Here is a 20,223-nt window from a genome sequence, read left to right as displayed (position 1 = left end):
AATTTGGTCGTGGCACACAAAGTAATCGATGAAATCGAGCACACGATTACTTCATTGAACGGCGCGCTAATAAAAAGCGATCTCGTAGTCGGGTCTGTTCATATTTTAGCGAAGCGCATGATAATTGTTTTTAATTATCCCGGTGAACGTGGCGTATGTAATTATCGTTCGGCCTAAAACGAGAGGTGCGGTTCGCCGATGTTTGATAGCCCACGCCTTTGTTCCTGAAGGGCCTTCCTTCGCATCCGCTAGATGGGAACACGTACGCGGCTGCACACGTACACGCGTATCCAAAGGAGGATTTAATCGACAGCATCGATCGTATCGGTTCCGAAAGTGGCACTGACACGAGAAATCGAAACAATGGTAGACCACCGACGAGCGCATTTTCCGTACAAGGAGCACATCGCCGACATCGTATTCGTATTTACGCAGCCAATCCGCGAATACCGAGGACCTCCGGTAATCAGAATTACCGCGATATAACTTACGGAGATCGAGTAGTACCCGATGTGAATTTATATATTTCGCGAGCAACGAGTTTTACCACGTGCTGGTTGCCAGCTCTCTCAGCCTGTTTCTTGGAATATCGCGGGCTTGAAGAGTGAAACGGAAACGCGGACGAGAACGTCCACCGATAGAGAGATCTTTGTTTCGACTTTCGTGGCATGACGCGCGGCGTGGTCCAGGAACACTACCGGCATGGCGTGGCGCAGAGCTCGTACAGTACGAGCCACGCGTTCATTCAGGGTCGTGACCGCTCTCGAAACCGATTTACACGACTTTAACGATCACCCGTGAAATTTACGAGCGAACGCTGCCGCGTGCCAACTAGTCTCCGAGTCATTCGGACGTGTCACTTCATCGCAAAATAATTCCTTTATCGGCGCGTGTATCGCTCTGCTCGTCCTTCATCTCTGTCCACTCTCTATCGTTTCGCGAAATTCTATTTTAAACGTTATCGTTCCTCACAGTAACGACGATACTTTTGTTTGGACGGCCGATTTCTAATATCCAGTGGCCGCTCGTAGATAGCTCTCTCGCAATTTGCTCACGGCAAACTGCAGATTATCGCCTACGATCCGCAGACCGAATCTTCGCCGAGCGTTCTTCTTAGCACCAGCGAGATAGAGAGAGCCGATAAGTAAGGATTCAATGCATTTTAAACGCGACTCCCTCGAACTGTCTTTAACTTCGCGGAAGAGCTCGGTCTGACTCGGCCGAGATTGCAACAGCGCTCTATATATATATATATATATAATACTCTGTATACGTATCGCACATGATCGTCTGGCGGTGACAAAGTGGCTTCTGGCCGAAAATAAAAAGATCAAGGGAAGCGGGTTGGCCCGTATAACGACGCCATTCATCAGTAACAACGGAGTCTGGCATTGTACCACGATGAACTGGCTGCCATTCGATGTTCCAGTTAAATGGTTCATCAGGAGCGAACGTTCTGTATCGCTCGACGAACTTAACGCTGTTTTCCTCCCGATTCCAGTAAAATTCTAACGAGTTGAATTTCATTTGCGATATGTTTTGCGTTAGGTACCGCTGTTGGCACCGTCTTAACCACCATCACGGCGAACGACGTGGACAGCTCCCCGGCTCTGACCTATCGATTTGGTAACGTGACCAGCCCAGGTCCTTTCAGTATCGATAGATACGGAGGCAAAGTCGTTCTCCGAAGACGTTTGGATGCCGAAACACGGTCGGAATACAGCTTGCAAGTTATCGCCAGCGACGGTGTTCACGAGGCGACCACGGACTTGATAGTTCGTGTCACGGATCTCAACGACAACGCTCCACGGTTCCAGCAATCCGCTTACATCGCCACGCTGCCTGGTAAGTAATTTTCGTGGCCGTTTTCTTCGAATCCGCGAATCGTTTGCCACATACCGTGCCAACCTGATCGGAGAGTTTCCTGTGAAGCGAAGGTAGTAGACTCGTGTGAACGTTGAAAGAGAAGAGATCGCAGTGAACTGTACATAGCTACGAGTTGCAATCTATTCGGTCGATATTCCGTCGAAGGAATCGCGGCGAAAGAGGCCCGAAGAAACGAGGGAAAGGGAGAGAAAGACGTCGAGGGGGACGACGACGGCCCGAGGCAAGTCTCTCGGCGCGAAATAAACGTGAGTTTAAAAACTGGTTTTTAGTAGACACACGTTGTCTTGTTGCCCGTGTTCCAAACTCGAATTGACACCGCGCCAAGATAAAGCGCGGAAAAGAGATGCGAAGAGAACGGAAGAAGCCGGACGAGGGGGGACGAGCATCGAAAACGACGAAAAGGAAAGGAGAATGGAAGGATGAAGGAGAGGATCGATGAAAAGCTAGCTACTCGAACGCCGAAGGGAGCACACAGCGAGCAGAGAATAGAGAGGGAGAAAGGGGGTCGGGTGAAAAGGAATGGCAAAGACGGCATGGAGAAGGGACGAAGGGGGGGAGGGGAAGGGAGATGGAGAGGAAGCAGAAGGGAGACGAGGAGAATTGCGAACGCCTCGCACATAAATAAACGCGAGGACACCGTTTGCGAGGCAGCCGAAAAGCCGCCTTCGTTGCAACCGCCGGCCGAGATCGCCGGCTTCGAAGACTCTCGAAACTTATTAAAAATACATAGGCCCGCGCCTAATGGTGCATTTGGGTGGGCGGCAGAGGGGTGACAGGGGAGGCTGGATTGGCAGGAGGTGGACGTGGAAAGAGTTGAAAGGGGGGGAGCTCCGATGGTGACTGCCTCGCGAATTTGCATCTTTCTTTTCGTCTCCTCTCGGGCTTCGCCGCGTAGATTCGTAAATAGAGTGGGAAAGTCAAGAGCGACGCTTTAAAAAATACTCTCCTCCGCAATTGATCGATGACGCCGCTTCTAGTAGGGCTATTTTGTCGCGGGATTTCCAGAGAATAGGCGAGCAAGGTTTAATTTTCTCGCTGACACTCTTTCCGATCTCTCGCTAGGGAGGAATCGTGCGCAGATCATTTATATCGTGATAAAGGAACGAGGAAGACGGGTTAATCTGGCGATTATCAAAATCGTATTAAACTGTCCGGGGAAGGCAGGATATATTCCGAAAAGAAGGTGGGATTAATGAAGCTCGGCCAGTAATAAGAATTCGTCCCACTGCAAATCGTGATGCGAACACGCATACTCCACGGTCATACGCGTCTCGCAATAATTATAGAGTACCTGTCACTTCTCGGTTCAAATTCCCTTTCCTCCGAGGTCGTCCTACCTCCTCACCTCGGACATCCCCAAGGGGGTGCGCGTTCGCCAAGTTTTATTTCAGCCTCCCCTCCTCTCCGCCTTTCTTTCTCCCTCCTGTTTCATTCCAGCTTTCTTCTTTGTCTTCCTTTTTCGCTTTAGGTCGCAACTTGGCACATTAATGCCGAGTTATCCGACGATTTGAAACGCATCGAAATGATTTTTGTAGCTGCGGAGCTGCTCATCCTGCTGGCCCCACGGCTCGCCCGAGCGATTTATATAACTGGTTATTATTTCATACTTCCGTTCAGCCCGATGTCAGGACGGCTTATCCTCCTCCTTTACCAAGAAAAGAAAGAACTTAGTCGGTGGTGGCGGTGGTGCTGCTCGAGGACGTGGTACCTCCAACAAAAAGAGGTGGAGAGGGTACTTGACCTCGCGCCCATGATCCCTCGATCTTTGTCCCGCACGCTTTTTCAAGTATACTCTGCCGAAGCGACCGACGATCGATTCCCAATACGTCGGTGCAAATACTTAGCCTCTTTCATCTACATTCCGCTTTATCGTACTCTCGATATAGGGAAACTTTGTACGGTTGCCTACGGTCGATAGCTCTTCCCTCTTTCTCACTTTCGTCGTTCTTTTTCTGTCGTTGCAGAAGGACGAGGGGACTTGCAAGAAATTCTGACGGTAAACGCGACCGACGACGACCTTACAGAGGACAACAGTCGAGTACGATATTATCTGCTGAAAGCTACCAAAGGTTTCTCAGTGCATCCTGCAACCGGCGTTCTGACGGTTAATCGTACCGCGATACCAAGACCTTTGCCCAAAGAGGTGGAGTTGGCCATCGTAGCGGAAGATTACGGTAAGCCACCGGCCTCGTCCATATGTTCCGTCGTCGTGCGATTGAGCAGCTTGAAGAGCACCTTGCCCGGCAAAGAGTACAAGGTCACTGCGAAAGAAAATACGTTGAAGGGCACCACTTTGATGAGATTGTCCGACGTGGACCTTTTGGACGGCGCCATCGTGGCCGGCGATAACAGCGGAACGTTCGAAATATCCAGAGGCAAATTGATTCTCTCCAGGACGCTCGACAGAGAAACGAAAGACAAGTAAGGACGATCGATTTTTAACGTTTTCGTAGGAATTCCAATTTGGCACTAACGAGGGTTATGCATTTTTCAGATACGTTTTACGACTAGGCTCCAAGAACGAGAACATGACAACCGGGTCGCTGGTAGGAGACGAACCTGTTACGGTAATCATTACGGTGGAAGATGTGAACGATAATTACCCTCGTTTCTTGGAGGATCTTCATCAAGTATCGATCAAAGAGAACGCAGCACGCGGTACCACGGTGGCCATGTTGCGCGCCAAGGACGACGATCTGGCTGGCAGCGTGGCTGCGAATTTAGTGTACGAAATTACTTCCGGTAACGACGGTGGCCTGTTTCGCGTGGACAAAACCACCGGCGCTGTTCAAGTAAACGCAACCTTGGACTGCGATCTCGAGCCAGACATTCACAATCTAGTGATCATGGCGTGCGACAGCGATCCAGTTTCTCCTTTGTGCGCTTTGACGAGGCTTCGTATTCACCTGGAAGACGTGAACGACAATTCACCCAAGTTCCCAGTCTCTGAATATCTGGAATTCGTCGGAGAGAACGAACCGATCGGGACGATCGTGTTTTCCGCGCGAGCATCGGACTTGGATCGCGGTATATTTGGGTCTTTGAACTATTCCATCGTATCTGCCGCGGCAACCGGATTTTCCGATATCGACGATAGCTGGAAATTGTTCGCTGTAGATGGAAAATCCGGCACGGTGACGACGCGCGCTGTCTTCGATTATGAGCTGCGAAACAGATACGCGTTCACTCTACGAGCAACCGATACAGGTGGCCGAACGGCAGCCGTCAGAGTCCGAGTGGAGATCGAATCCAGAGATGAATTTTACCCGCAATTCACAGAAAGAATGTACAGATTCGGTATTAGAAACGGAGCTCAGGTGATCCCTGGAACGGTGATCGGTCATGTAACAGCAACAGATCGAGACAAAGGTCCCGACGGACGAGTCGTTTATCAACTGACCTCGCAACATCCTTATTTCAAATTGAATCGCACCACAGGCGCGTTGATCGTGAAGCAGAAGCTGGTGCACATTGATATGGACGTGGAGGAATCGTCGAGGTTAGTGGTCAGTGCCAGTTCCGGTAGACAGGGCTCTTTGTCGAACATGACGGTGGTAGAAATCACTTTGACGGATGATAGCGACGTGAACGAAGCTAGAGGCGCTACAGCTTTGGCTACCCCGAACGATGTTGGGTCTAACATGGCAGTCGCAGCGACCGGGGGTCTAGCCGATTGGGCGTTAGGTTTATTAATCGCCTTGCTTCTGTTGGTCGTCGCCTTTGGTGCTATTTTCCTCTATCTTCATCTTCGAAATCGAAGGCACAAGAAACCGGGCACGAAACCGAGTTTAAACGGGGAGAGCAATGCCACTGCGTCCAATAGCTACGTGGATCCGAGCGCCTTCGATACTATACCGATTAGAAGCGTTGCCGGGGTGGGCGGAGGAGGAAACGGAGGCTCTGGGAACGGCAATGGTGGAAGCGGCGCTGCTTCCTGTCAATTTGCACCCCCCAAGTACGATGAGATACCACCGTATGGTACCTCTGGTCAATCCGGGCAGCAACAGGCGACTTCGGAATTGTCCGGCAGCGATCAGTCCGGCTCGTCTGGCAGAGGCTCGGCCGAGGACGACGGAGAAGACGAAGAGATTCGAATGATCAACGAAGGCCAACAGACTGGAGACTCGGCTAGTGATCTCTCGGTTCACAATACTCAGGAATATTTAGCCAGGTTAGGCATCGTCGACCCTCCGGCTGGTACTCCGAGAAGACCGCCTGAAGCGCTGCCTCTCGATAGCTTACACTTGTTCGAGGACGAGGCCGCCACCGAAGCGGATATCGCCACCTTGATTTATGGGAAAATCGGGGAACCTGGAAGACCGATGTCGGGTTTAGAAGTTCCTGGAGGTCCATCGATGAACGGATCCCTAAGTTCCATCGTTCATAGCGAGGAGGAACTGACTGGATCGTACAATTGGGACTATCTGCTGGATTGGGGTCCTCATTATCAACCACTTGCTCACGTGTTCAGCGAAATTGCCAGGCTGAAAGACGACGCTGCTAGCGTTCAAAGCGGAAATTCAGGAAGCAGCGGCAAAACCAAGTCTGTACATAAAGCTCCGCCACCGCCATTGCTCACTTCCGTTGCTCCTAGGTCGTTGGCGGCTCCCGCGTTAGCCAGGGGCATTCTTCCAAGATCTCCGATCAGCCACGATGCTTCCACTTTCCCATCGGCGGCCCTTAGCCCGAGTTTCTCTCCGTCCTTATCTCCTCTCGCCACCAGAAGTCCTAGTATCAGTCCTTTGGTGCCACCTGCCACTCAAAGGTCCGGTCAAAGTGCCAATAGAGGTATTCCAGTTACCGACGCTGAATTAAGGATCTAACGGTATATCGAAATCATAGTCGCGTTGCGTCAGATATTAGTATTAGTCCCGTTATATCTTGGATCCGGTATCGCGTATATTCGATAGCGTCGATTCGAAAGTTGCCAGCTATATTTTAGAGAATGTTTTAATCGGAATTTATCGCGTTGAAAGCGTCGTTAGCGTATACCCGATTCCGTGTGATTGCAGTATGAGCGCAGTGTGTATAAAATAGAGACTTTAAGTTGACTGACCTTCGACGAGATTCTCGAAGGTGCCAAAGTGCACATTTTTTTATTTCCGCCGTGATAGACACGAACGCCTCTTTTACGCGTCTAGTTGTAGAATCGAAACGAACGTTTGTAGATAATCCCGTATCCTCGTACTCGCGCAACGATCCTAACGTATAGAACGTATGACCTGCGGAAAAGAGGCGATTGCGCGATATTTTTTTAAGCACAGATATACGACTGTTACTTGCCGTTTCGATCGTCGGTCGATCGATAGTTAAAATAATACTCGTTTGTTTGTACATAGAAGAGTCCGAAATGGGCCGCGTAATCGTTAAGTAATCGTGTAAATAATACTCATACGAAAAAAGAAGAAAAAATTACGCCCATTACGCCTTATAATCAAAAGATAGACTCGATAGCCTCGATAGTCTCGATTCGAAGTCCGTGTCTTCGTGCCATGCCCGTTGAAACGCGCGGCTGTACAGTCACCTTAATTTCGTTAGAGACCGAGACGAATCGGTCGATCGCTCGAACGAACGTTTCCTCGAGCATGGCGATATCAACGGGTTAAAAATGCGTCGACACGAGCGAACTGATCGATCCGATATTCGTGCTCGCGCAACTCCGGAGATACCCTTTTATGCCCCGTTTCATTTCTACTTTGTGCTGGTCTTCCAATTGGAATTTCGATGTAACGGAAGACGACAACGTTTTTCTCAGCCAGGTATATATATACATAAAAATATTAGAAAATAGGTATGTCATATTTTGTATAAAAAAAAGACAACTCTTTGTACAAAGACTCTTCTGTGAGCCCAGGATTCACTTGACGGTGAATTTTAAATAAATGAATTTTTTAGGAATCTATCAGATTTTTCTTTGTAAACCCTATATATCTCATTGTGGATATTTGAAGGAGACAGGCAAGGAATATATTTGAAAAAAAAAGAAAACACGACAGACTTGTATAAATCTGCGTCTTGTAATACAACACGTTGAGCCTTACAAGTATATTCACATGTAGTCTTTGAAGTATTTTGATAAATTATTTCTCTATTCGCTCTTTCAGATTATAAGACTACGAACAAAGCGCGCTTTCGTATACGCAGTTTGAACGGAAAATAAAATCAATGTTATGGAAACGGTTGGGCTACGGCAAAACTCGAAGGTAAACGATTCGACGCAAATTCGACAACCGGGAAACCTGAAAAGCAAAATTGTTAAACGAAAACGGCGATAAAGCTGCGAAAATTATTCCAAGTTTCTCGACGAATCCGTGTATATTTTTCAAGCGACGAAGAACTCGCTACGAAGCACTATTTATCCAGTTAATTTGTACATTAAACAGTCTCTACGAGAGAACACGTATCGACCTACGTTTCTAGTGCCTAAAATTAGCGAATCCTTTGCAGAATTCTCCTATAACGATATAAATACATTGTAATTCAAATGGCATGTCCAGTCTTGAAACTGCTCGTTGACGAGCGCTATGTCATCTTTTCTTTTTCTTTTTTCTGGTTTTTTTTCCCCTTTTAATCATCTTCTTGGATGTGTTACAAAGTCGGCAACTGTAACTCGAGATAGAAATTGGCCTAATGTTTAATCGAAAACAGAGGCAGAATCGCAGATTCGGTACTTGTCGACAAATATCTCGGACAAAAATGTCTTCGGTTCTAAGATCGTCGATCTATCTTCGGTAAAGATTTCTATACACCGATCTACGTTTGTCGATGGTCCAAATATGAAATTCGGTAGGATAAATGCTAAAGGAACCTACGTTTTCTTTCGAAATGTTTCGTCTACGTATTGGTAGTGTTTAACGACGTTCTATCTATCAAACGTTAACCGATGGTATGATACGTTTGTAAGTAATTACTATCGTGACTCGTGCTAATCGATTCATATCACAACGATTCTAACGCTACAGAAAATGTTGCATAAAACTCTTTACCAACGTTTCGATATTCTTCCACGTAATTGTCAAGAATCGATCAAGATCCGATGTAGAAGGGAACATCGATCAAGCGTCACAAAGTCATCGTGGCACCATGCAAGGTTTCACTCATTGTCTGATAACGAAGAAAGGTTCTCGATTAGTTAAATGTTTCGTAAAATTGTTTTATCGATTCGCACAATTCACACTGTACAAAAGATTTTGTGGCAGTACGATGATCGGTCACGGGATATATTTACCAGGCAATGAGTTAACGCTGCCCTACGCTTGGCAAATGAAAAGCGCTTTTGCTACCTTCGGGCGACCATTTATACGCCGCCGTTAAAATAAGGCACCACATCCGACGCTGTTCACGCGATCGTTAATACTCCGGAGTGCAATCAAATCGGTGATCTGGCGATTTTCAGCTTGCTCGAAGAAGCCACTACAAAAGCTTAGAAATAGTTTTATTATCGTTATTGCTATGCGATCATAGCACTAAACGACTGGCGAATCATGTAACGCACTCTTTCGTATTGACTTTATGTTTGATATCTGTTATGGTTGCAATCACGTAATTCCTTCGAACACATTCTGTAATAGTAGAAAACAGATGCGATAAAAGGATAACATTCGTGTAGCCAGTGTACTGTTTTTTGATCCCAGTTGAACGCATCACACTCGATGGTATTTTATATGTACGCAGCTAGCTAAACTAACTTTTGGAACGTTAGCGCAGGTCAAACTGTCTCTTCCGTCACGCTCCTTGGTATCTGCAATACGCTGATGCTGAAACGAAACGACAAAATTGAAGAATGTCCCTGTGTTGATACAAATTCGAAGCGGCACTTTAACAAGCACGATGGAACGTTAGCATGTATCGAGGATGACGATCGCATGGAAGAATGCAGTCAAAGCTGTTGACGATGAATCATGATCGACGTTCGATGATGAATAGATATTTCATAAATTGATTCGTTTATTCCGAGAAGTTTAAATTCAAGTCCAAATCCATCGAGATTGGTTGTTATTTCCAAAGCGTTATGTAGAAATCTCAAGGGGAAAGCATAGCCTGAATTATTCTCGACTCACGCAATTTTCTTCGCTGTTTCACATTCGCTTTTCCCCAATGCCACGCTGCATTTATTACGCCACACTGTGTACTCTGAAGGTCGTTTTCGCAATAATTCGAATAACGTCTGTGCAAAAGTTCACTCTGTTTTTCGCACGAATCACTCCACGGCACGCTACATTTGCGATTGATTGCTTATTTATAAGATGCTATGTGAGTACAATGATCTACGGCTTCTAGGTCAAAGCGGCTCGATTTTCATAGCGAAGGTTACGCTTAATAATTACGAATGAGTTATAAAAAGAGTCGGGTCGCGTACGATTCATGAAAGCACATTATGGGCGGACATGATTATGCTTCCTCCTTACTGTTATTCGGATGATGATCGATACGACTAACGCGATTCATTGATTTTCGCTTGTATCTTCTATCGACAGTGAGTCGATGAAAATTTGATAGCAATCGAAGAAAATATGAAAATGGAAAGACGTACGTACCATGAGGAAAGCCTGCCGTGAATCATTTGTAAATATCAACGATTTGCATGAGATTTTGCGGTAGCAAAGCAGAATAAAGGATGTAACGAAAATGCACGCGATCGTTGCAATCTTACAAAGTGATAGCCTAGCCCTACCAACAAGCTTGTTTACTTGGCGACGCCGGCTATCCTCGTGTCGTCTTGCATTTCGACGACGATGGTGTCAGGATCGGATACCCTGTTGGCAGAAATGCATCCGTTTGCGATAGTCGTTGGCAGAACGGTCTCCGACTAAAAGAAATATCCCGAGTTAATTTTGTTTCGTTTCACCCCAAATAGCGTTCGCGTGGTCTCACAACGATCGTACTTGATAAGCTGCTGCATCCAACGCCATCAGCTCCTTCTTCGACAATTGCTCGACCACGGCAGCGGCGTAACAATCTCCCAGCATGTTGTTCGTGGTCCGAATGCGATCCCTGGATGTAGAAATTGTTAGTGAACTTAGTACTTATTGCTTGTTATCGAAAGAAAAATGCTGTGTTACTTACACGAACCAATCGATGGTGAATAAAAGAGAGACATTGTAAACAGGAGCATCGATGGCGCTTAGGACAACTAGAAGGAGAACCAAGGCGGCGCTTGGAACTGACGCCGATGACACGGACGCAGCGGTGGAGGTTAAACTTAAAGAAGAACGATGCCATATCGATGTAAATGGGGATCGTTGTAAGTAACGAGTTCAAGCAACGAACTAAATAAAGAAAAAAACTTACATGACCGTTATAATTTCGCCGAAGCCCAAAACCATGCCATGCATCTGCGCGATGAAGATACTAGCTACGGCGACGAACAGCGCTGTCCCGTCCATGTTAATGTTGCAGCCGATCGGCAGAACGAATCTGGTGACTCTAGGATCGACTCGAAGCTTATCCGTCATCAGGCGAAAAGTGACCGGAAGTGCAGCAGCCCTGTACAAAACTGCGTTAGAAAAGATCGGGCAAAGCAGATGTCGAGTGATAAAGAAAGATCATTTCTCCGTGCTGCGTAGCTGATGTCCATGGACGAAGGGTCATTCTGGCGTAGTGTGATCGTAATTCGTAAATTCTAACACAACTTCCTCGACATAGTACGCTTTCGAGCGGCGAATAATGCAATGAAATGGATAAAGCACGAATTGTACGAAGCGAATAAGAAATTCGATGAAAAGGTACGCGTCAAGGTCGATTGATAGAGCGTTCGGTGGTACAAGTGGCATGGACAGAAAGGTTTCGAGAGACTAATAACCAGAATGACCGTAAGACGAACTGAAAATCAACCAGGGTTAATGTCGACGTCGAACGGAACAGTGATGATTCTTCCATCGTGTCTCGAAATCAGGCTAACTCCTGTAACAGACAATCGCATGTACCTTCATGTTGCGGCCATCGATTACTTACCAAGGCCACCCTCGGTCTCTGAACCACCTGCAAAAGGCCGCGTGCAGCGCGTGTTCTAATACATCATCATGATATTCATACAGTCTCTGTTCAGATACACTAAGAGCTGTTTCTCTCAGTCGCACAGTGTACGCACAGTTGTGTACGCTCTCTTCTGGAAAAAGTTAATCCACATAGAAAACAAGTTGAATTAGATATTGCCGTTGCAGGGCGTTTACGATCTTGAGCGCCGCAATGATGGGACGGAAAAGGTTCGAAGTACGTTAAAAATCATTGCAACCGTTACACACGATGTACGAATGCTTCTCTGTCCCACGATGCATCGAAAGGAACGAGCGGGGAATAAACGTCTGAAGAAGGAAAATGGATAAAAGAAAGGAGAGCAGGGGTCGGATCGTGTGAATTTTGGTTACTTGACGAATGCTGATGGACAAACTGAAAAAATGATCGTTGCTTCGCGTGATCCGCAATAATGAACGGTTAAAGAAATAGAGAATGATCGTAGTTCGGGTGTTCTGGCCAGTGATGGACGGCGCCGGCAAACCTGGAAGAGCGGGCTCGACACGAGCAACCAATATTTTTTTCAGCTTTCCTCTTGGAAAAGTTTCTTGGAAAATACTTAAATAAATATCATATGTGGCACGAAGCCTGTTTTGGCGGTCTCGTCTTCCTCTATCCTTCCCCTTACGAGGGACAGAAGATTCGGATAATGGAAGCCCTTTAAGTCTTCCACGCCAAGAATCAGTCCAGGTGACACGGAGTCAGCTGATTTCCGGCTAAATACACACGGACATAACCAGAATATTTCCGTGCACTTACACAGTTTTTCTTTATGATTTTATCCTTCTTCGTTGGTCTACTCTCTGTTGCATATTTCATATCATCAATGTCATCGAAATTTCGGTAATACATTCGATTATTTCGGTGATATGCTTATCATTTCGGTCGGAGATGCGTTTAAACATTAAAACTTCACCGAAAGTTCGTCGATAATTACTACTAACCGGGAGTATCTGCATCCTAAGTGCCACCCAGAACTGCATACCTCTCTCCCTTTCTCTCTCTCTCTCTCTCTTTCTTATTGGTCATGAGGAGTTTCCCCGCGAACAGCGCGGAAACGTTAAAGAAACATAAATGGTTCAAAGAGGAATCGAATAAATGACGGAAAGTAGGATTCGATAGCGTTCGACAACGTCTTCGAAGCGAATCGTAACTGTGTTCTAACGTTGTGAAACGCTGCTGGGAAAGTATCAATCTGGGAAGGTGTACAGGACTAAGGCCTCGCAATGCCTCCTCTCGGCTGGCTGAAACATATTGTCTCTATCAATCGATTCAAACGCATGCGTCGACCTGTTATTTCGAGTCTTGATCGCCTTGCAGTTTCCTCGAACGATCGACAAACGTAATCGACACGATGTAAAATAAAAATAAAAGGCACGACGAATTCGGTTGGCAAGAGACCCGATGGTAATGAATCGCGATCAACCGGGTAAAAGAATCAAAAACTAAATGACGATGACGACCGAGGCCATGTGAGGTAGGCGATATGGGTACTCTGAAGGTCGGGCTGAGTTCGAAGATCGACGACTCACGTTGATGACATGGCGAATGCGGTGAGAGTACCCTGGGCGAGGCCGGTGTAGAATTTAAAGGGGTTCTTTCTCACGAAGGCCAAATAGATCAGCTGCATGATCACCAACTGATAGAAAAACACACCGATCACGATCGTAACGATGAACCAGGCGAGCTGCGACATCACCAATGCCAGATCGGCGACGCCGAGTATTTTGCCGGCTATTACCGAGGTGATGCCTACCGGTGTCATCCTACGAGGAAACGATTTTCATGTTTAAGCTTCTTATCCTTCCATCGAATACGCATCTTCGTACGTACCACATTACAGTCGACACCATTCGCATGATAACCTCGAACACAGCTTTGAAAAAGTCGATCACGATTTGGCCTTTCTCGCCGAGAGTACCTAAGAACGTGCCGAACACCAGGCAGAAGAATACTATGCCCAACGTGTTCGTGCCGCTTCTGTATTGTGTCACTCTCATCAATTCATCGTCCCCGAGAACGTCTGAAGATATCGAATCGGTTAGATTTTGAAAGGGCATCGTTTTTGGAACATATACGGTGTGAGCCTGCCGGAAAGATTTCGTGTAAAGAATAGAATATACGTATAGATGCGATTATTAATGGTGAAAATGCGTACCTGCTGAAACGCTGCTTGGAAAATATTATCCGGAAACATATTCCTGTAACACGCGAAATGCGGCGCAATTTTCATAACTGGTTAATCGATAGCTGCGTTTATCGACGATATGCGCTATAATTTCGTTAGCCGATAGCATGCACCGCAAATGCTTTGAACTATGCTTTGAACGGATTTCTTTAGCACATATAAATAAAGTACGTGCGATCGATAATTTTAATCCCGTCATGGTTGATATCATTCCCAATTGTTGGAAAAGTTCACCGGTCGTGAAATTACACGACCTTAATTCCCGCTGGAACGCTTATGTAGTTCCAATAATTTATCATAATGTGTAAATAGCCAAAATGGAGAAAGGGTTTTTACTCGGCGAATCGATAAGTCGATTGTCGATAACCGTGTTTAATCCGGACAACGCTATCGTCGTGGTTTGGCTTTATTATACCGGACAAGCAATGGAATCAATGAGAATAATCCAATAGCACGCAAGGCATGCGATGAAAGTTACCGCGATACCCCTGTCATCGGAGAGTACAGTGGAACGAGTCAAGCGTTGCTCCGGCGACGAGGTAAAGGACTCTACTTTTATCGTAGGAAAATTCCGGGACAGTGTTGGCGTACATGTCGACGCAGAGGTACAAAAATAACAAGTATGATCGATATCTAACGACTAACACTATTTTATAAACGAAGAAGATAGGAATACTATCTACCTTCCCAAATCGAGAAGGCTGTCCAAGATGTTAACGGCTCTCCCGCTGTGCGAGGTCGCCATCGATTTTCTAATTCCAGGATTACCCGGATGAATGAGCAGAACCAGGACGACACCAAGGACAGCGTTCAATAACGACGTGAGTATAAAGTACACCAAAGTTCTGACGGCGATCATTCCGTTCATTCTTGCGTTCAAACTTGCCGAGCCTGTAAGTTGTAAACGTTACACGATTAGCGTTGCTTCGGCATAATCAGTTTTTAATATAGTTTTTATTAGCTTAGCTCTTCTCATAACGCATCGAGTTACACGTAGTTACCTGATATGAGACTGGCAATCACTAGTGGCAAGATCATTAACTTTAACAACCTCATGAAGAGCTCTCCAGGATAACTGATTAGCATAACTGCGTCATCGCCGAGGCTCAAGGGTCGTAAACCGAACCCTGAAAAAATAACGAGATTACTGCTATGACAGCTGCTTCTAGAAGGCTTAAGTCTATTCAAGGTGAATGTGATGAAGTGGCGCAGCAGAATGAAAGCAAGTTCGGTTTCTGAAATTTTACCAGTAAAAAGTTATATCTGTATAATACATGAGACTATGTACGGACGATAACATCGCTTTAAATTTACTAGATATGACCTTTGCGATAATAATTTTTTAAAAATAATAATATTTTAATGCGTAAAGATATAAAAATAAAGTGTGTGAGCGAGCTGAGAAGGCGACATGGGAATAGCAAGAGAACGCTGCAAAAGAGGCTACTTGTGTCCTTGTCTAATAATGCATGCAGATTCGTATATTAAATATGTAAATGTAACACCGATCAACGACCGGCGACAGTGTGCATGCCTGATTAGACAAGGACAGAAGATATTTCTATACAGAGATCTCTTTCTATTTCTATAACGCATCCACTTACACAGTGATACATATTTTTACATCTCTATGTTTTAATGCCAGTAATTGATTGTCGATTGTCTATAAACGCGAGCGAGTTGTAGAAAAAATTGCTTTATCGACGAGTAGTAATGCGAATGTAAAAGGATACGCGAGAAATTGGGCGTGCCATTTAATGTAATTGCGAATGATTAGAAAAGCGTATTTCCAAATTCGAATTCGCTAACGTCGCTACAGATGTACATTGTGGCGATTAAATCGTCGAAAATAATGACGAAGCGTAAATGAAAATACATCGACGGTCATCGAGTCATTTTAAAGAGAGTCGTTTTCAACGTAATTCTAAAGAAAGGTTGGTACGTTCGTGTCCAAGGTTGTTCTTTCTGTTTCTAAGTGATAAGTTGGTTAAATAGATGAGACTTTTGACGGAAACCTTTCGTCGATGATTGTCACCTTTTAACAGGATAACGCGTTAGCGTTTTATGTAACAAAAGTTAATTTTAACGTGGATCGTCTCGGTTAATGGCGCGCGAAACATATCCAGTCTATATGCCTTCTCGTTGTCAATTTTAATTTACAGCAAGCAATTCGACTCGCGAGGGTACATCATTGACAGATATAGTTTCAACGATTACGAAGACCCGATCGTTAAGTAGCGCGCATAATCATTTATTAACACGTGTATGGCGTTCGCGCACGTGACGCAACAGAAAACTCGCATTTCGTTTTAATTCTAACGGAGAAAAGGATGGAGATAGAAAAGGATGGAAGAAATGAAGGAACAGAGATGGGTTTCTATCTACGAGTGCTATCGATCGGCGGAAAAAGTAAAATCGGCTCGTATCGGATGAACTCGACCTTGGCACGCTTTCCCGTAATGGACGAAAGAGTAAGGAGCTTTTGGCATGGCCCTGTCATTATCTGGAGTACGTGATGTAGCTCGGAACTCGTCCTTACAACTTTCATCGTATTTACTATAAATAAAAAGTTGATGGAAATTTTGCAACCTCATTGAGTAGATACTATAAGGAAACCATGTTTTCTCGAGTTTCAAGCTCGATATGTAACCGATTGACATTTAGTTGACATATCGATGATTCATTGACTCGAGAGAGAAAAGAAGTCGCGCCGACGTACACGATCAATCAGGTCAACGTATAAAATTAATATTATCGTACGGATGTTCGACGTCGTAGATGAGTAAACCGAATGTTCGATCGATTTTGATATTTCTCCGTACTTACCGAGTATTACGCCGAAGAGAACACCGGAGAGGGTAACTATGAGAAGAAGATTTTCCCGCATGAACTTTCTGGTGTCGGCGGTCACCTTACGGGGACCCTGAGAGGCCGACACGTCCTGGCCATCCATCTTGGCGAACAAGTACTCGGAGAACCGAGCCGAGGACTTCTCCTCCATTTCACTAGGCCGCCAGTAAGCGGCGTAGGTGGTGGTGGTGGAGCCGGTCGCGCACGAGGAGGCCGATCCTCTGGGCGATCGCCCCGCCGATTCTGCCAAGTTCCCTTCTCGCGATCTCTCGCGGCTAACGGCGGGGCCCCGGCAACACCACAACGACGACGGGTTGCCGTTTTGGGGGTGTTTCGGGAAATCCGTGCGGAACGAGCAATCACGCGCTCCCACCAGACGTTCCAATAGCCTGACGGCCTTGCGAGAGCGCGGCAGCTCGATCGTGGTACAGGGATTCGACTCGACTTCTTTCGAGTCAAGTTGAGACGAATCAATCGGTCCCTCGCTAACGCGACCCAATGGCCTCGCGTTACTATCCGCGCTCACTTGACGTGCGAGAGGATTAAAGTCACAAGTTCTTCAGGATGAAAGAACACTGGGATGGGTTGTTCTCTGTTTTCTAAGCTTCGGAGGACTTACTCTTTTATGGATCGTTGGTAGATAACCAAGCCGTATCGAATAGGGAGAAAATTTCTTGAAAGGAAAGCTTGCGATCGATCTTCCTACCGAGGTCACCGGTCTCTCGGAGCAATTGGTTGATTCCGCCTGAACGTTCGCGTTGTTGCACAGGGTCAGTTACCTTTTAGAGTTAGCACTTTGCACCTTGGGCTGATATTGCTGGTTTGCATGCGCCAGATTACTCGAATCGCGTGACTCTTTTCTTTTTAATAGTAGAACGAGTGGGATCGATTAGTCGGTCAACGTGGCAATTAAAAGAAAATGGCGAATAAAGTATTCGTATGAATTTCGATGGTCGTTTAGATTTCGATACGTTTATCACGAAGGATGAGCCCCAACTGACCGGTTACTGGAGGATATATACGTATTGATTTGCCGAGATACCCCTTTTCCCCGGCGACCCCTACTCGTTCCCACGGGCTCAGCCGAAAGACGCTTGCGCGAACTCCGGTGGCTAAGTCGGTCGACTGAAAACTGGTATGTATATCTGACACCGATGAACCGTCGTTGGATTGTGCATTACGAGCGACAATAGTCAAAGAGGAATAACACGAAAGAGTCGAAATAAAGACGCACAAGCTTCGATGGCCTAAACGAACGAACTATATGACGCTTTGATGCTCCAGGGGAGTATCTGCCAGATATAGATGCATTTCGTCCTATGAAACGAACCTACTTTGACAACGCTTGCTCCTTGATTTTTCGATGTCCTGAAAAATCAATATCCATATTCGTTCGAGTATCTCAGTGATTTAAGTTTCTTTGCAGCTGAAAAAGCTGATAACAGTCGAATACAAAAATATTCTTCCCATAAAAATTTTCTGACGCTTTAATTCCATTTTAATCGTTGTATTGATTATACGTTGTATTGATATAACGTTGTATTGATTAGGAATATACTCGATAAGTGTCCGACCGGGAACGAAGTGGATCTACTTGTGTCCGACCGTAATGGCTTTTACTACTGGTAACGAAGCAGGTGATTGTTACCAACAGCAAGAGATGGAAGCACTAGACTTTATTTCGATAATTTGTCTGATATCGAAGAAACGTAAGCTATGGACTGATCCGATCGAACTCATATGTATTCTGAACGATAATGAATTCGAGACGGATCTTAAATCGTGAGAACGAAATCGTGTATTTATGCCATCTTCGTTAAAAAAGACGGCTTTAACAGAAATAAAACTGCATTGGGATATAATATTATTATAGAAATATCTGTATTCTTATAGCTAAACGGAAGTTTCTTTGACCTTTTCCCGATCAAATGTCTACATGTGAGCTACTGGTAAATAGGTATCAACATTTCTGTCGTATTCATATGACAAAGGTTATTCGAAATGCGTGGAATTATCCCAAGAAAAATTCGGTCGTTGCGTTGCGAAGGAGCGGGTCATCGTTCTTGAATAATGGAAAGGAACTTCTCGTTTGAGATCATTCCGATAGCAAGGTGCCGGGATCCCGACTCATCCCTCTCGTAAATAATCTATGGAGGGAACTGTAATACTGTCGAGAACAGCATCGATATAAGTTCTTCTATTTATCGAGTTTCCCGAACATGTACAACCACCGATTCCGTGTCTTCCTCTTTGTCAGCGAGACGCATTCGTGCGTGGCTGTTTGCATTTCTCGCGCTGCCGACGACGTCCTCCGAGAAGAATATCGTCTATAGTCTCATATTGAAAAGAGTCTTGCGATTCGTTACCGATCCAAGAATCTCATTACAGAGGAAACTGGCAGTGAACGCTGAACAGACTCAATTTGTATCGCAAGCCAATGAGATGTATGGAAAATAAGGAACGAACAAGTAAAGTCTTGGAATCCAATTGTCGTCACGTTTCAGTGATCGCGTACCTACGATTCTTCCTACGTGTGCTCGTAAGCAGATTAAAATTGAACGAAAGTCGGAAGGCTCCCTTGATGAAGCTTTAACGGAAACCGCTCGAGGGTATGAGGCTTTGATTGGATATTACGTGAAATATGGATTATCAATCTTGGCCGCTTCCTACAACGAAGAAACATACGTTCGATCGATTCAAGATGTCAGATTAACGTTTTAAGAATCGTAACCCCATCTAAATAATTTATATGTATAGCATGTAAATTTAATTTCATCTAACACCGTACATTTAACACGCGGTCAGATTTGATAATCGACCAACAATGACGTTGTAGTTTCATATTTGCATCATATCGTCGTAACCATAACGCGGTTCCCTATTGTTTACGGGCGGACTAACAAATCGGTTTAACGAGCACAAACAGGGTAGTTAGGAGAACAAAGGCGATTTAGGCGCGAATACTTGAACGCGTTCTCAATCATTAATCTTCCTTGGGCTATATCCCTCGTGCGTGTATCTGAATGAATAGATTCGATCGGATTCCAGAGTCACGGAAAGCAGAGAATCCTGTGTTGCGTTTATTCTTAGTGACGCGCGTCGAGGACGAATCGGGAATTGGAAAACTCGAGCACAATGGAAATCGAGAAACGCGAGAAGCAAATGGAAAGGGGATGGGAAAAAAGAGTGGGAAAGAAACTAGGTTTGTTAAGTAGATTTAAGAATCGCGTCGCTGTTGCACAGAGGTGAGTGAGACGCTTTAAGCTTGAATAGAACTCGGAACT

General features: G+C 45.5%; 3 protein-coding genes across 8 annotated transcripts in view; 2 read left to right on the top strand and 1 right to left on the bottom strand.

Moving 5' to 3' along the window:
• LOC126914261 (protein dachsous) overlaps positions 1 to 7,789 on the top strand; it is a 213,400-nt gene extending 205,611 nt beyond the window's left edge. For both annotated transcript variants that reach the window (XM_050717913.1, XM_050717914.1), the window contains exons 15-17: positions 1,549 to 1,845; positions 3,852 to 4,308; positions 4,382 to 7,789. In XM_050717913.1, the coding sequence (XP_050573870.1) occupies positions 1,549 to 1,845; positions 3,852 to 4,308; positions 4,382 to 6,710 (3,083 nt within the window). In that variant the 3' untranslated portion in view covers positions 6,711 to 7,789. The remainder of the gene's footprint in view (positions 1 to 1,548; positions 1,846 to 3,851; positions 4,309 to 4,381) is intronic.
• A 96-nt stretch (positions 7,790 to 7,885) lies between these two features.
• Positions 7,886 to 17,955, bottom strand: LOC126914281 (excitatory amino acid transporter). Of its 3 annotated transcripts, none has more exons than XR_007709623.1 (12): positions 17,559 to 17,955; positions 16,916 to 17,464; positions 15,091 to 15,216; positions 14,773 to 14,980; positions 14,060 to 14,102; positions 13,735 to 13,988; positions 13,434 to 13,667; positions 11,179 to 11,373; positions 10,954 to 11,088; positions 10,773 to 10,881; positions 10,425 to 10,696; positions 7,886 to 9,644 (listed from the first exon to the last, which is right to left on the bottom strand). XR_007709623.1 is itself a non-coding variant. In XM_050718002.1 (12 exons), coding segments are annotated over exons 1-11 (1,977 nt in total). In that variant the 5' UTR covers positions 17,560 to 17,955; the 3' UTR covers positions 7,886 to 9,644; positions 10,562 to 10,573. The 3 variants fall into 3 exon arrangements, 2 of the variants coding, with proteins under 2 accessions (XP_050573959.1, XP_050573958.1); XM_050718002.1 differs by having other exon boundaries at positions 10,562 to 10,696; XM_050718001.1 differs by having other exon boundaries at positions 10,578 to 10,696.
• Positions 17,956 to 20,006: 2,051 nt separating this feature from the next.
• LOC126914263 (gamma-aminobutyric acid type B receptor subunit 2) overlaps positions 20,007 to 20,223 on the top strand; it is a 40,222-nt gene continuing 40,005 nt past the window's right edge. The window contains exon 1 of one of the 3 annotated variants that reach the window (XM_050717928.1): positions 20,007 to 20,141. In XM_050717928.1, coding sequence (XP_050573885.1) covers positions 20,075 to 20,141 — 67 coding nt within the window. In that variant the 5' untranslated portion in view covers positions 20,007 to 20,074. The remainder of the gene's footprint in view (positions 20,142 to 20,223) is intronic. The other 2 variants (XM_050717924.1, XM_050717923.1) reach the window with 2 other exon arrangements.

Source organism: Bombus affinis, chromosome 3 (assembly GCF_024516045.1).
Source record: "Bombus affinis isolate iyBomAffi1 chromosome 3, iyBomAffi1.2, whole genome shotgun sequence".
NCBI classification, from domain to species: domain Eukaryota; kingdom Metazoa; phylum Arthropoda; class Insecta; order Hymenoptera; family Apidae; genus Bombus; species Bombus affinis.
Note: the sequence above shows the minus strand (reverse complement) of the source record. Positions and strands in the feature narration are given on the sequence as shown.